The sequence below is a fragment of the Macadamia integrifolia genome, chromosome 9, assembly GCF_013358625.1.
Source record: "Macadamia integrifolia cultivar HAES 741 chromosome 9, SCU_Mint_v3, whole genome shotgun sequence".
Taxonomy (NCBI): Eukaryota; Viridiplantae; Streptophyta; class Magnoliopsida; order Proteales; family Proteaceae; genus Macadamia; species Macadamia integrifolia.
The window spans coordinates 8,136,468-8,153,844 of NC_056565.1; the positions used below are offsets into that span (position 1 = coordinate 8,136,468).

The window sequence follows — 17,377 nt, forward strand, 5'->3', positions numbered from 1 at the left end:
TAGCATGTACAACTGTCTATTTACTTAACACTGAGTAAAAATATATATATATATATATATATAGGGAGAGGGATAGGTATGCCGCCGATATCAAGTATGCTAGCGGATAGCACCAATAGAATCACATGATGGAGTATCATTCAGGAAGGATATGAGGGTCATTTTCGAAAAAGGGAAGAGAGAGATAGACACAATGGGTGCTAGCATACTTGATATCGGCGGCATACCCAACCTTTTCCCATATATATATATATATATATATAATTAAAAAAAAAATAAAAACTTTTTACGGCTTCATATATTAATTGAAAAAAACATAAATCACAAGCCTAATGCCAAATGATTTGTCTCAAGAACACAATCAGGATCTCAAATAAATATTGATCATAAAGCTGTTCTTGAACAAGCATATTACAAGATATGTGTTCCAACCAAAACAACATCCTTTTTATTTCATTAGCAATTAGGAACTAGTCATATATTGTCTTGCTTGTTTTGTCCAGACAAAAAAAGAATTGAGGAGAGCAGAAACATTGGATTCCGCATTATAATAACAAAAATGAAGAAACAACTCTGTGTGATAAAAAACCATGCCACTCCTCTCCAGTAAACATATATTGCCATCTAAAACTACACTTTTACACTATCATTAACTAGCTACTGACCCATTACTCTGTAGCAAGGACAATATAGCTTGCAAAAGAATTGTTACCTTGGAATCAACTCACACTGGCTCTTCCTTGCTCGGATGCGGCCTCTGTTTGAGCTTTATTCCTCTCTATGGCCCGCGACCTCCTGTGGCATATACTTCTAGTCATGCTTAGCGAGCACCTCAGCTGCAGCAAAGTAACAATCCCCACTCCTAGCCTTCGCAGAAACATGCTTCCCGGCCGAAGACAACTCCTCCCTTGTCTCATCCGTAAATAGACAAACGAATCCCTCAACAATTGCAGAGTGCCCTTCCCTAAACAAATCAGGAAGTGAAACCTCGTACCGTACCAAGATATCCGTGATCAAGTCTGTGATTACAAACTCCATCCCAGAGCGGGCTGAGTGACGCTTCCTTCGACAAGCAATCCACTTAACCTGAACTTGCTCTTCGATGGGTTTGCCAGATACTTCTCCATGGCATCTGTTGGGGTGACATATAAGACCAACTGGTCCTGGAAATTGTTTATGACAGTCACAATGAAACCGGCAACGCAACTGAAAGTCAAGTGCGTAAGTCCAAAGCCGGCGGTTCTGAAGCTGACGAGCTCTGGCACCAATATCGACGGTTCGTTTGGGAACTGGTTGGCGACGGAGGGTCGATAGATATCGGAATCCAGCAGTTGAGAAGGGCAATTCGACAGGAGCAATAGAAAGATTAGCAGAAGGAGAAGTAATTAAAAGTGGAGATTCGATAATGGCAAAGAAAGGGAGCCCCGGTCGACAGAGAATTGCAGAGGGTGCTACGAAGACGAGATCCAAATCGCAAGCAAAGCCTGGAATCCATTGGAAATTCTCCAAATCCCTTGAAGGAGAAAAAGAGGGAAAAAGAGAGAAGCAGATTACTTGACCGGAAAACTGAGCTTCAGTAGGAGCTTATCGAAAGGATTGAATCCGTACAGACGAACAAACCGGAAAGAAGTTCAAATCAATTCACCCTCTCATTGTAATCTGTATAAGGGTTTCAAGGGTGGAGAGGAAAAATCAAACTGAATTGAGCTTAAGAAGATTCAAGAATCAAGACGGAGGAGGAGGAGGAGGAGGGAATCGGGAAATGTTTTGGCTTTCGCGCAAACGCGCGGCTCTGGGGATGGTTTTCCACGCTTTCACAACTCACGAGTCCCACTCGGCTTAACAACGCACCAGAAAGGAATCAAAGGATTCGAGAGGATATTTTAACGTTACCAAATAAATTAGTCATTAGGGTCATGTAAGAAATGTACTCCTAATAAGATAGAAATCTTGAAAGCAATAAAATTAAGATTGGAGACTAATAAAACTTCACGTGGAAATCTGCATCAGAATTACTGTATGCAAGGGACTTTCATCTAAGGAAGCATGTGACTCTGAATTCGACTATTTTTACCTACTTGGGACCACTGATATAGGGATATTTAATAATCGTCACTGCTTTCAATGAAAATTGAATGGTTCTCATTCAACCCCGATAATGATCTGATCCAAACAATTGTAAGATTAGTACTAGTCACACTGAAGACATCTCTACTTGAGATGCCGTAAACTATTTCAGATGCAATGAAGTCGATCGTGATTGATTGTGGCTTCTCCAAATGAGATAAGTTCATTTTCCTAATCTTGGTACTCAATAAGTGCCAAAGTACTCTCGATGAATCTTATGAGAGCCAAGAGCCTTTCAACCCCACCCCATAAAAAGGATAAAATGAAAGCCAATATGTCCCAGATCAAAATGAGCGAGACTAGGGGTGTCAACAGTTCGGTTTGACCTGATTTCAGTCCAGGTTGAATCAGTTTCGGTGTGGGAATGGTGAAACCAAAACCTAACCAATAAGGATATTTTGATTTGGGTTTTGATGCGGTTTGATTTCGGTGGTTTTACTTCGGTTTCTTGTATCGATTTGTAACCAGGTTGGTTTCGATTTTTTGATCAGTTTGGGTCTGATTTTCCATACAAAACTATACAAATTTTGATTTCTTTGGTGACTTTTGAGCTGTTTTCGTTTTCTTACCGGTTTGATCAAATTTCGATCCGATTTTTGAATAGGTTTCGGTGCAGTTCAGTTTGTTAAGGGGGTTACGATATGCCAAACCAAAACCGGCCCAATAAGACTTCAGTTCGGTTTGGTCCAGATTCAATCGGATCAGTCTGAGGCAGTTTTACCGGTTCAGTTTAGTTATTGACACCCCTAAGCAGGACCCATAATTGATTAAAAGTCACTATGACCAGATTATTTTTAATGCTCCGAGTGATGCATCTATCTTAGAACTTTTTAAAACCATATTTGAATGTTTAATCAACTTAATCAACCACCACAATCATTGATTCAAAAGCATAAGCATGTTAATAACCCCAATAACTATGATTAATCAACCACTAATAAATCCTTCGTACCATACTACCAAAAAAAAATTCCATCTTCAACTCTCATTCAAACTGATTACTGGGTGGTTACCGAAATTACAAGTGAGAAACATCATGCAAGGCACTTCGAATACAAAACCAACCCAAAAAGGCAAAATATTATTGTCACAAGGGTTACTTATACGAACATCACAAAATACCAATTTTGTCACATGCAAGATGGAAAGAAAATGGTCAAGATTCATCTATCAAATTTCAGAATTTAATTCAATCAAATACTCCCTAATAAGAATGCATCCCGTGGAGGTCCATGTAAGTGTAACAATACTTTATAACCATTACTGTGCAGACTCCCAACTCTGAGCAGGTACAATTTGTTTAGATAGGAAGAACAAAAATGAACAGCTCATATCAATCTTTTGACTTCTGGAAAAGCATAAATTGTTGTGAAATAAATAACTACCCAAAAGAAACATCGAAAACTTTATTAGTTGCTTCTGCTCTTAAAGGGACAAGATATTGCCTGCATGAATTCATGTACTTACAAACTTTCAGAGGTTTTTTCCCCAGATTATCTCATCATAAGCATAATTGTGGAAATTTACCAATAGTTTAAGAGTAAATCCATATATACCCATTTATGTACAGTATTGATTGATTTAATAATGATGGGCAGGGCATAACAATGTAAATGCACAATCGTTTGTCACTCATTATAGAAACCTTTCAAGGATGCACTGGGGATTCATGAAACAACAAGCCAAATGCAGATTCTCAAAAAATTGAACCTCAATATTACCATCCATTTTTTTTCTGTTTCTTCCCTAACCACCTCTGTGTATAGTGAAAGCTGTTTATTACTACAGTTGACTATGCCCCATTGTGAGTCCACCTTTTGGGTCCCCAGCAAGCATATTCTGTACAAAACAATGGCAAGGAAAATGTAAATCAGTAACACGGTGTAACTTGTAAGAAAATCTCAAAGAGAGACGGGCAAACATACGGTTATGAGAGAAAAAGAAGCCTAATCAACCAACCACACAATTGGGTAGATTCAAAAGCATGTTAATAATGTAGGAACTCTATTTTTTCCACATGGGTGGGGGGTGTTTAGCAGATCTAGTGTCCTACTTCTAAATTTCTTTCCTCACTTTGTATTTGGTGATTGATCAAGGATTATCCCCATTAGATAAGCAGTATTTTTTTTTTTTTTATGGGAGAAGAAAAATAAATTAAATTAGCTCAGAGAAATAAAAACATCATTGTCCGGATTACAGATAGACATATTAGATCGCCTAATCATCGCATTGATGCTAAGTTGGCCAAAAAAACCACCACTCATAGGCCTGAGCGTAAGAGAGAAGGTAGAGATAGGGTTATAGACATCCAAAAAAAGAGGAATTCTCTATGCCCCCGTGTTGCTAGGAGCCTGAAACAAATATCTACAAGCCCAGTCTAGGTCCAAGCTAAAGAGGCTTCGCGACCAAGAAAGCCCTTGACCACTGTATCCTGAAATGGCATGGAAACCCAACAGTTGGAGCCGACAAGTTAGGGGTATAACTTGGGCTCAAACAACTCAAGCCTAGCAGAAAATTTCTTTGTATAGACCTCTGTTAGTTAAAACGGGAACGGCAAAAAAACATTGTTCGGTACGGGCATGTTTTAAACGGATCAAAACGTGAACGGGACGGTCAAAAATACGGTCAAATACGGTAAAAACGGGAAAAAATAAAAAACGGACGATACGTGTTTTAAACATTTATATTTAAATAACACGGTGTCAAAAAAAGGCAATATATAGACATAAATTGGCATAATAATTCTCTAAATACCTAGATAACAATCAAAACAAATAGCCCCGTTTTAAACGTTTCTATTTTAAAACGTTTATATTTTTTAAAATCCGTTTTTTTACTATAAAAAAAACGGGACGGCGTTTAAAATGGAAAAAAAAACTTCAAATAGCCCCGTTCCCGTTTTTTACCAACTTTCTGTGAAAAATTCGGCAAACGGCGTTTAAAACGGCAAAAAAAGGGGACGCCGTTTTAAACGCGAATAAACTAACTAGGGTATAGACTCTTTTTTAGCCATGGGTCAGGCTCGGGCAAAAAAACCCAGCCAAAGGTCTGTCCGGGCAAGGTTAAGGTCTCAGTTTTAAGTCCGGCCCGGACCAACCCAAATCAAAGCTATATGCATGCATACAAGGTAGGTTCACCACATCATATGGTATTATGTACATACAAACTTCAACATTGATTTAGCATATCTAAGGTAGTACCTCTATTAATAAGATAGGTGTAGTCAAGGATCGAGATCTTGGTTTTGGGCCTGGTTCCGGTCAGGCCTGAAACCAAGACGTGTTGGATCTCGTTTTGAGGTTTTGACACTAGTTTTGACCCTGGGTTTCATTTGGCCCGAAACTGAGACAACTTGGAGATTTCGGTCAGTTTCGACCAAGATTTAGTTCCATGGGTGTAGTATACTAAAATTCTTCACATATCTATAAAGAAAAAAGGGGGTGAGTGTTAGTGTGTTACATTAAAAACTAAAAAAAAATTGGAGACTTAAACCCATGACATAAACTACAAACCATCAAGGCTACTAAATGCCTTAATTCTAAGATCGAAACTTTAAAATTAATACATATTCCAGCACTTACTCAAAGCTCAGGCCTAATCCAGCCCAGCACAAAACCTGGTGGCAGGGCTCGAGCCCAGAAATCGCAGCCTAATGTTGAGCCAGATCCAGGCCCAGGCCAAGGCTAAAGTACCCTTGGCTGGGCCTGGGTGATGCGGATCCGAGGGAATCGGATCGCTTAGGGCCCACTTAACACTCAATAAAACAAAGGCAACACTCAACAACAATTATATTGAAATAAAGCTTCAACTAAATGGCAAAATTGTAATTAAGTTGAAGTTTCTAATAAAGGGTGGCAAAATGATAAATAGATGATAACTTGAACATAAGAGGAATTATCAATGGGGAAAAAAAACAACGTACAAGATGGGAGGGGTATTCCTTGAAAGATGGGTAAACTGATACTTAAGGTAATAACTAGATAAGGGGAAGGGCAATAGAGGAATAAAGGATTAAATTACTAAATAGGTTAAACAAAACCACGATTCTGTTTGGGGGTTGTCTTCAACCTCTAGACAGAAATCAGAGGCGGCGCAGCTCACGAAACCAGAACCGGTTTGAGGGGAAAATCTCAGCAAACAGGGCTTCTTTTCATCTGAAATCTTGGGTAAGACTTCATAATCTTCAGGCCCTAAGGATCAACTGAACACAGCTCCAAACTCCAAGGGTTATTCAACCAAGGTGATGCTGAAACAAATCTGGGTAGTGAAAGGAAACCCAACTTTGATTTCAAGTTCCAATTTTCAGAGAACAAGATCCTAGGGGTTAGGTCGCCTAGGACTGAAGATCCTTCGTCGAAAGTTCCAGAACCGATGGATGGGTTCGTGACGATGTTACCGCAAGAACTTCTCTCAGATGTACCACCAGGAACAGAGTAGCAGCCAGCTAGGTGTATAACAAACAGGAATAAAGACCAGCAAGGAAGAAGAAGACAGGAGGAGTTTCAGAGAGGGGCAGGGAGGGGAGCATGCGTGGCAGCCATGGCTTCAACCAAAAGAACTCCATTCAATTCTCCAAAATCAAGTTCAAATCTCAAAACTGAGTTATTCTCTATTACATGACTATTATAAAGGAAAAATCAAATAATTAATGGAAACTACTTGAAAATGGAAACTAATCTAAAATTAGAAACTAACTAATACAAAAGAAATTGTTTCTAAATCCAAAGAGAATCAAATCAAAAGATTTTTCTTTCCTAAGTCCATCGTGCAACTGCATCAGCTCTCCCGGTATTAAAAGAACTCAACTCCGTCGAGTTAGGTCGTGCTCCCAAAATACCCTTGTAAGTTGCTCGCTGATGAGGTGGCACGTATCTCGAAGCAGAAGATGGGAACATAACACTTAGAGGGAGAGTAAGCTGACATGTCACTAGAGCAGGAGTCAGTCGACGACGTGGCATGTCTGATAATGCGTGTGACCTCATTAAGTACATACGACTTCCTTGCTTCACCTTGATGGTGTTCCGTGCACCATCATAAAGAATGCTTGCATGTCGCTGCCAAGGTCGCCCTAGAAGAATGTCGCAGTGTGCCAATGGGGTGACCAAACAGGTGACATGGTACTGTATCGGCCCAAACTGTAAGTGTACTCAAACAACTGCAGTGGCCTCTTCTCGAGCTGTGGGTCCAAAATCTCGCACGTGAATCTTCTTGAAAAGCTGCTTCTGTGGAAGGTTGTGTGCTCGAACAAATTCAGCAAACATAAAATTTGCTTCTGCCCCAGTATCAACAATTGCATGAACATCAATAGGGTTGGAGCCGTGCAAGAGAGTACCCTTCTGTCTAAAGAGAAGAGTCTTATCAACTAATCTATTCGAAAAAGATGAAAGGCTAGCTAAATGAGCTTCTACATCCTCATCTTCACAATTGACAATATCATCGTCCTCGAGGGGATAAGGATATAAATGAGATTCTTCACTCTTCTTTGTCGGCTGCTTCTCTGCTACGTTCACAAAACGAGTCATGTTGGGACACTTGTTGGAATAGTGACCCTTCTCGCCACAACTATGGCATATGATATTCTTCACCCCAACACTATCCTTGTTGAACTCTGACCTTTTCTCTTCAACTCTACGAGCTTCAGGCTTCTTTTCCTCCATACGTGGTGGAGGTCTATAAACTGAAGAAGTCTTGAGCATACCCTTCCAATAAATGAACTTCTCTTCAGCTGTCTTGGCATAAGCTGCTGCCACATCAACAGACCTGAAATCAGTGTTAGCCAACTCAAGTTGAATCTCAGTACTTAACCCACTGATATATTGCATCACCCGTTGCTGGTCTGTTTCCTGAAGTCGACACCTTGAAGACAGTTTATGAAATTCGAGGGTGTAAGAATCCACATCTTTGTTCCCTTATTGCAAGTTAAGTAATTTATGGAACATTACCTTTTCATAATTAAGAGGAACAAATTTTTCAGTCAGGATTTGCTTCATGACCTCCCAATTGGTAATGGATCCAAGTCTTCTGACAAACCTTGCATGTAGTACATCATCCCACCATGAACATGCATACCCAATAAACTTGGTGATGATGAGTTCACACTTCTTCACGTCTGGAAGAGACAAGCAAAAATTCTCTCCACTTTGGTAAGCCAGTCAAGAAATTCCTCAGGTCTCTTTTCACCACTGAACTCGGGAACCTCAACTTTGATACCATAATCTCTGTCAGAAAATTGTCAGGTAACATCCTGGGGAACAACTGGATCAAGTTGCTGCCTCTGAGGTGTATCTTCGATCAGTAAAGTGTTGAGCTGAGGAGGTAATGTAGAGGATCCTTCTTCAGCTCGTTTGTCAGACCTCTTCATAAAGGCAATCATCTTTTCCATAAACTTGTCAAACTTGGCTTCAATCCTCTCAAGCCTAACATCAGTATTCTGTTGGTTCTCGGCTAACTCACGATACAATTTTTGCAACTTAGCATTGGTGAAGTGACTTGCCATGGTAAGAAAATTGGAAGAAAATTTGCTCGATACCACTTGATGCAGATCCGAGGGAATCGGATCGCTTAGGGCCCACTTAACACTCAATAAAACAAAGGCAACACTCAACAACAATTGTATTGAAATAAAGCTTCAACTAAATGGCAGAATTGTAATTAAGTTGAAGTTTCTAATAAAGGGTGGCAAAATGGTAAATAGATGATAACTTGAACATAAGAGGAATTATCAATAGGGGAAAAAAAACAACGTACAAGATGGGAGGGGTATTCCTTGAAAGATGGGTAAACTGATACTTAAGGTAATAACTAGATAAGGGGAAGGGCAATAGAGGAATAAAGGATTAAATTACTAAATATGTTAAACAAAACCATGATTCAGTTTGGGGGTTGTCTTCAACCTCTAGACAGAAATCAGAGGCAGAGCAGCTCACGAAACTAGAACCGGTTTGAGGGGAAAATCTCAGCAAACAGGGCTTCTTTTCATCTGAAATCTTGGGTAAGACTTCATAATCTTCAGGCCCTAAGGATCAACTGAACACAGCTCCAAACTCCAAGGGTTATTCAACCAAGGTGATGCTGAAACAAATCTGGGTAGTGAAAGGAAACCCAACTCTGATTTCAAGTTCCAATCTTGTACCAGGAAATTTTTCAGAGAACAAGATCCTAGGGGTTAGGTCGCCTAGGCCTGAAGATCCTTCGCCGAAAGTTCCAAAACCGATGGATGGGTTCGTGACGACGTTACCGCAAGAACTTCTCTTAGATGTACCACCAGGAACAGAGTAGCAGCCAGCTAGGTGTATAACAAACAAGAATAAAGACCAGCAAGGAAGAAGAAGACAGGAGGAGTTTCAAAGAGGGGTAGGGAGGGGAGCCTGCATGGCAGCCATGGCTTCAACCAAAAAACCTTCATTCAATTCTCCAAAATCAAGTTCAAATCTCAAAACTGAGTTCTTCTCTATTACATGACTATTATAAAGGAAAAATCAAATAATTAATGGAAACTACTTGAAAATGGAAACTAATCTAAAATTAGAAACTAACTAATACAAAAGAAATTGTTTCTAAATCCAAAAAAAATCAAATCAAAAAAATTTTCTTTCCTAAGTCCATCGTGCAACTGCATCACTGGGCCTTCAAAGACCTCGACTCAACCCAGGGGACTGAACCCCATACGACAAGTAGGAGAAAAGGTGGAATAACCTGGCAAGGAGAGCAGTTTAATTAAAAGCCCCATCAGTGGGAATTTGTCACAGGACCACACAGCAGTCATGAACCTGCGTTATTAGGACCCTGTTTAACCCACCAAATGAGATTGCAGTAGTTGGGTACAAGAAGTGAAGAATCACAAAAAATGTATAGACCAATATACAAGGACAAGCCCAAATAAACACTTCTTCAAAATCATTGGATACTAGCCATGTCATAAAACATGTACAGGTTAGTGTTTGATTATATAGGAAAGACACCGTGTCAAAACCCAAGTTGTTAGTTAGTATAATAGCACCTTAACCAGTGGCACAGGGTATTACATAATTACACCAAACCTATTTATGACATTATTATCGCCATGTTAGATGGCTTGTCTTGAGAGGTCTCCATAATTATTTTTAGAAAATTGAACATGTAATGGTTACACTCAGAAATAGTTCCGACCTAATTTAACACATTAAACATAGCTGCTTACTGTCACACTCAGAAATAGTTCTGAAAAATATAGCTGCTTACTGTCACACTGGGAAATACTTCTGACAAAGTTGACACATGAAATATAGCTGTTTACTGCAAAACGATTGGAAGCAGAGTCTTAATCATATGCATAAACTCACCTTCTGCAGGAGTGGAGTGCAACAAGGGCAACAGTATAGATATTTTAGGCACTCCAAGTTGAACATGTCTGCAATAAAAATTAAAAATCTGCCCATATGAAGACAAGTCAGGAAGGCAGATATTTAAGACAAATGCAATATATTTAATAAATTAAACAACAGTGAGGATACTAATAAACTGAATGAGGTAACCAGCCTAGGCCAAGACCAATTTGCAGTTCACCAGTGATCTTAAAAAAATTCAAGAACCTCAGGGCATGAGATCACGGGAGTATTCAGTTTAGACCATCATAAGGACCCAGATAACCATCGTAAATTTATGGCATACATTACTGTGTCATCAGTTTTAAGTATACATGAGTAGATTTGCCCTTCACATTCTGGCTAACACATGTGACAGATAAATGGAGAGGAAAGGAACAGGCAAAGCAGATCACATACTAGATACAATACCTTGGAAGCTTTATTAGCTAGTTCTCTTCACCTTAGACGCAAATTACTAAAGAAATCAGAAATCCTGGAATAACCAAAAATTTTAGTAAAAGGAAAAAAGAAAGGACACCAAAGAGACAAATCACCAACTAAGTGGAAAAGGGAGCACAAAGTAACACAAACCTTATATCTTTAGCAATTACAGTGTCTCCATCTTCAGCTGCAAGATGCCGCAGAACAACTTCTTCCAGGCTGCCATCACGATAAGCATGCTGCAGAAGAGAAAGTGAATGTATTAAATCGTTACCTACATTATAATGTTTCCAGGACAAACCATGGCACCAAACAGAAAAAATAAAAGGGGGTGAATAAACAATAAATGGGCAAGTGGACTAGTGGAACAACAAGGAATTCAAAGAAGAAGAAAATGCAGTAAAAATAAGAATCAGTACTGGTATCATTACTTCACAATGCGAAAGCACATGATATATGCTAAACAGCTAATCTTTGCCAAGCCATTATATCCTTCTCATTCATTATCCCTCCATAAGCCCTGAAAGCAGCCTAGCATAACTGTTAGAACCCAAGATCTGTAACCAGTAACTTGAGAGAGGAGAGAAGAGATTGAGGTAGAAGAAGAGAAAACACTGCAAAGAGAGGAGCAGCCGATCGTGTTTGGCACTCCCCCTCATTGTGTATTTATAACAATCAAAACCATTAACCTTACAATTAGAAACCTTGAAGAAATAGAAAACATAGATCTTAATCTAACCAATTTAAGAAACAAAGTACTAGCCTAATTCTAGCCTAACTAGGAAACAATAAACCAAAGATAAAGTCAACAACTAATTACAATAGGGACAAACCCCTATCGTGACACATATTTTAACAGCAACAAAATGGAACAGTTGAACCGAGTCATTTAACAGAAAATTTGCCTCCTAAAACTTTCCTTGTGCTCCCAAGACCAAACCCCGAGCTTTCCTGACGGAGCAGGACTTAACCGAAAACACATAAAACTTCTTTAAGAGTGAAACCAATTCAATAACATATGCAAACTTCGAGAGGTGAGCAGGCCAGTCTTCTTTAGCAATTAGCCATCAGAATGTACCAAAGGCTTAAAAGAGACACAAAGGTTACGCTCTTCCATGGGAATATAGCTACAACGAAAAGGAACAAAATATGTTGGGTATTGAACCCACTAAAAAGTGGATTGATCACGATGGACACCATAACATGTTAATTTCGGGGTCCATTACAAGAACAAAGTAATTCACAAGATTAAAACAATTCAGAAGCAGAATACTGGACAGGAATGAAATTCTTTTCATACCAGAGTTGCTATTTTAACCATTCCAGGAACGGTGGAAATATTATATGGCATTAGCCACCCAACTAAGAACACACCTAAATGTGATGCTATTCCTATGGGAAAAAAAAAACCCCTACAAGCATAGTCAATGAAGCAATTGAAGCTCCCAAAGTGAGAAGTACCCAAATGGAATGTAAGTTATATGCATTCAAAACCATAAGGAAGACATATATTAAGCACAGCCACAATTTATTATGAGAATTAACCACATTAAAACGAAGTTTCACGGAGAAATGAGATTAATTCACGATAACCAAAACCAAGAAAAGGAAAAAAGCAATAGTTATGTTCTGTTGCAACAAACCTTATAGAAACAACTAGTCCCAAAGGGGCATGTCCCATTTCCAAAGTCAAAGTACCTGCAGTCAATAGACCTGCAAAAGAAAAGGTATATTAGCTCCAAACTTGATACCCAGAATCAAGGTTGAGAAGTAAGACACCCATTAAGTACCCAAGTGTAAATAAAGTAAAGACGTACCCAGTGTACAAGGGCTCCCACCACTGAGGGGTCTGGAGAGGGTCATAATGTATGCAGCCTTACCCCTACTTTGTGGAGAGGCTGTTTTCCGACTCGAACCACGACCACTAGATCGCAATGGAGCAACCTTACCATTGGGCCGAGGTCATAAATTGGGTTCAACCAGCAAGTTGACAACTTGTTTCGAGTTCTTTACCACATGATTTCTTGTTTTCATTGTATGGACTCAATTGTTAATTGCTCACTTTTCTCTGTCATTCACTACTTTGTTAAATGACCAACCAGTGTTCCTTCTTCTACTGTATTGCCTTGCCTATCAGTATGTACCATTTGATATTAGTGATGGTTGCCAATACATCATCTCCGAGGCATCAACTAGTCAATGCTTCATCGCAAGAGACCTAAGCATCTGAGTCACCACTTGAAAATCTCGTAAGTGAGACATTCCATAGACTCTCACAAAATAGTCCTAATAAAATATGTGGTTTATGTCAGGTCATACGATTGGGCATCAAATTGGGTCCAATACAGGCCCATAATTTGGGTCACATTCAGCCCATCAGTTCAATCCAAAGAAGAGATCGAGCCAGCAAATGGAAACATTAGCTAACAACCTTGCCTAGTTGGAAGAAATATCTCCAGAATTGTTTCCAGATAAGGAGAATATTGACCAGCTCTAATTGAGGGAGTACTTGGTCATCAAGATTGCTGATTTGTAGGGGATTTTAACAGATCCCATGGGTGTCGAGGACGACAGCTATCGACCAGCCTAATTTGTTGAAGATTTCCAGAAGATCCCAAGCCAGCTCGTGTGGAAGTAAATTCCAGATTTTGATGACCATCGACCAACATGTTTGGGGCAATATCAATCATATTTTTTAGGACATTATTTCTAGATTTGGTTAAGACTACTTGCCTGCGTAGAGGCATCTTTCCAAAGCAAGAAGAGTTGTCAAATTGAGATAATTCAGGATAGTTTTTGTGCATGGGTTTTACTAGCTTAGGATAATTTCTATTTTTAAGTGGATCGTAATTAGGACTCTTTCCCTTGTAACCAATTAGAGATTGGATTCACTTTTTTAATTTGGATTGTTTCTAGAAGAACCTAGGTTGTAACCGATTGACATTATAGATAAAGAACAAAGGCTGATACACAACCAATGAGATTGAGAAAAAGAAACACAGTTTTGTGTTTTTCTCTGTGAGAGAGTATGGTGAGAAACCGTGGGTGAGAGGCCCTGGACTAAGATAGTCCCCTATCCCCTTCTTCCCCTGCTTCTCTATTTTCTGTTTTACTTTTTCTGATTTGTTCCTTGAATCTGAAATTTATTGATTGTGTTTAAGATCCTGCCTGGGGTTAGGTCATTCGTGATCCAACCTTACATTAATAAGGGTTCAAGTAAACATTCAAAAGAATTCATTAGCCATCAATATTCCCAAAGGCTGTATATGAATCAACTCATTTATTGTGAATACTTTCACGAGAGATAAGGACTGTGTGGCTACTTCCAGATCGAAAATTACTCAAAGAAGTTCAAACCAACTTGAGATTCAGGTTTTGGTGGACTCACACCCCACAAGCAAGTTTTCTGGATCTTTTGCATACCGTAAAGGTTTTTCACAACCATGTAGTCCCCAAATGAGGGTTGGAAATCTTGTCGCTGAGAGTCTTTTGAGTTTTGACTCACAATTATACACTAAACGAGCTAAAGAAGTAGGCCAACATGATCTAGCAAAATCTAACCAGGGTTAAGGGGGAAGGCCTGATCCAATATATCCTTCTTCCCCAAAAAACACTTCTTTCAAGAGAATAATCAAGGAGACTGTAATCTACAAGCCACTGTGCTTTATATTTTATATAAAGCCTCCAAATCAAATCCTATCTTCCCTTGCTGGATTTCATCACAAATAGAAATCCTGTCAAAAATTGTTCATCCTTCACAACTTTAAGGTAGCAGGGAGAAGTAAATAAAAGAATCTGGTCTAACCAATGAAAAATTGATACTAGTAGGACCACATGATACCTGAGTTTTTCTTTGTAGCTGTCAATGATCTCCTGCTTTTCTTCCTTTGTTGAATACCAAATTACACTTGGAATGACAAAGTATGAGAGCTTGCGGCATATTGGGCAGGCCCTCAGTGCAGTATTAACATCCATGCCAGAGGATGGGGAACTACTACGCCAATTTCTGATACAGGATATGCAAAAGGGATGATCACACTCTGATAGCAACCCAAACTTCCGTTCAGCAGCGGTAGGCTTTGAAAGCACACGATCTAAACACACACTGCACTCTATTTCTTGACTCTGTTTCAATGCCTCAAGGTGTTTTTTCTTTCTTTCACATGTTCTTATGTGCTCGTCTCTTTCATCAGGCCTATATGGATGCAAGCAATGTTTTCCGCAGGTGACACATAAGTCCCCATGAATATGTGGGCATCTTTCCCCACGAGGACATATACCAGCAGCAGCAAATGAACATATAGGCTGGTCAGCAGGTTGAGTGATTGTGGGGTCACCACCATTCTCATCATAAAAGAAGTTATGATCTACAGTGTCTTGAATCCATGCAGGTCTATGGGGAGGGAAGAAAGGTCTGCTCAAAGCTGATAGCTCTGTAGGAACACTAGGGACTTTAGTTGTTTCCCCACTAGTTCTAGAAGGATGAGCCACTTGAACAGAATCGAAAGCTAGGTTCTGACAAGAATTTGTTGACGATGATGAAACCGAAGTCTGCGGACGAGAAACTTTAACATGATCATACCTGCATCGACTACCATAAGAGCACACACCTCTCTGATAGAATGTGCATATCTGTGATCATAAAAACCAGTAATAAGCAATGGTCAGAACGCATAAATACCATTCACCAAGAAAATTTATCAAATGATACAAACAGAAAAAGAGAATTTTACATTGTTTGGTTGGTCCTTCCAGTCATGAGAAAACTCACAGTGTTCCCCTTTCAAACATGCTCCATGTGCAAAGAACTTGCAAAGAATCCTGAAGGCATCAAAAACACAAACATCAATTGTGAGGAAACAAAATTTGAATTAACAAATGTAGGTCTCTGATAATTACAAGCGAAAAATAAATAGGCCTTGTGGGGAGCAATGGTGGCAAAGATTTTGACTTTAGAAAACCTCATTTAATGAAACTCCTAAATATTTTAGTACTTTACTTCTACAAAGGCTACCAAAAAATATAATCACAAGCCTCGATTATCAAACATTAGAAGCAAGAAATAATAATGCTGATGCATCTCTCCAAGGAGAAAAGAAGACTTAGATTGAGAGTTTCCTTCTTCTCTCCAACTCAGCTCTACTAAGCCTTTCCCCAGCTAAACTGGGTCAGACACCCGTATTTTGTTTTGCCACTTGGTTCTATTTAAAACCATCCTTCTTCTCTTCAAGAACATGGTAAATATTTTTTCAGTTTACTCAACTGTTGCCAATTTTCTCCCGTCTTATTAATCATATAAAATAATGACCTGCACCAGCTCAAATTTATAACCAACCATAGCATCATATTGAGATAACAAGAAAGCAAGCTCACCATATGAGTAGAAATCCAAGGTAACAATAAAACAAGGTCCTTAAGTAAAAAAAAAAATTAATCAGGAAAAAGATAACAAAAAAGAAATGAACAACGTATTTATAAGAAAACTAAAAAATTGACTCAATACCAGAAATCAAAATAAACGTCAGAAATTCTCTTACCAACTTAAGAAGATGAAAAAGGACAAATAAATCCAGGCGATACAGTTTAAATACTACCAGAACCACAGGTAACACAAACGGTAAATGGAACGACACAAAATTGAAGAAACAATTAAGAACCGGATTGGATCTCTCAAAAAGGAAATCTATCCGTAATAGATTTAAGCTACGTTTCATCTACAAAGAATAATGAGAAATCAGAACGAAATGTTACCTCTTCGACATGGAGAGTATCTTCAAATCAAAGCTTACAATCTTCCCCCAGGTAAACGTAGGAATCAAACTGAAAAGATATTGAAACAAAAGGAGGGAACGGGATTCATGGATTACTATTATTATTAGCTTAAAAAAGGGAAACCATGAATCTCCTGCTTCTTCTGAATTCCTAGGGTTTTTGTTGGCTCATTAATTCTTTTTTTTTTTTTTTTTTTTAAGAGGATTGATTAATAAAGAATAAAAGAAGGAAGAAAATGGCCATTCATTTTTAAATGTTAATACGAAATTACCCTTAAGTAATATACCATTCAGATTTCAGACTATAAAAGGGCTATCTAAGGTGGAGGGCTAATTTGTAATTTAAGAGGAAAACCGGGGGGTCATGAAGCCTCCGAAATCCATGCCTTCCCGTCGGAGACCGGCATGGGCATGTACGGACATAGAGTGGGCGAGCGCCGTTGTCGTTCTCCTGACCGGTGACCAACAGTGACCAGTCACAACCTTTTTTTATTTGGGGCTTTTGAGGAAACCAGTTTTGACCCTTGTCTTTAAAACTTCGAGCCGTCCACAGAAATTCCACTACTCGCAGCTTGGAAGTCCAAATGTGTTGGGTTTGGGCCTACAGGCTTATGGGCTATCCGGCTCTGGGAATCGGGGATTAAGTCGTCCAAGGGTCGTCCGGCTGAACCAGTTTTGTCTAATATTGTACCA

The 17,377-nt window shown here is 39.1% G+C and overlaps 2 protein-coding genes across 3 annotated transcripts; both read right to left on the reverse strand.

Moving 5' to 3' along the window:
• Positions 1-464: 464 nt before the first annotated feature.
• Positions 465-1,584, reverse strand: LOC122090018 (cytochrome c-type biogenesis protein CcmE homolog, mitochondrial-like; the record flags this gene model as incomplete). Its single annotated transcript, XM_042659844.1, has 1 exon — positions 465-1,584. A coding segment is annotated over one exon (774 nt), but the record flags the coding sequence as incomplete, so codon positions are not given.
• A 1,925-nt stretch (positions 1,585-3,509) lies between these two features.
• LOC122090017 (putative RING-type E3 ubiquitin transferase C3H69) lies at positions 3,510-16,878 on the reverse strand. Of its 2 annotated transcripts, none has more exons than XM_042659841.1 (8): positions 16,665-16,878; positions 15,647-15,734; positions 14,755-15,545; positions 12,557-12,626; positions 11,064-11,152; positions 10,902-10,965; positions 10,449-10,536; positions 3,510-3,966 (listed from the first exon to the last, which is right to left on the reverse strand). In XM_042659841.1, exons 1-6 carry the CDS (start codon positions 16,673-16,675, stop codon positions 10,929-10,931), a joined length of 1,086 nt encoding a protein of 361 aa, XP_042515775.1. In that variant the 5' UTR covers positions 16,676-16,878; the 3' UTR covers positions 3,510-3,966; positions 10,449-10,536; positions 10,902-10,928. The 2 variants fall into 2 exon arrangements, with proteins under 2 accessions (XP_042515775.1, XP_042515776.1); XM_042659842.1 differs by having other exon boundaries at positions 10,890-10,965.
• Between the last annotated feature and the right edge of the window lie 499 nt (positions 16,879-17,377).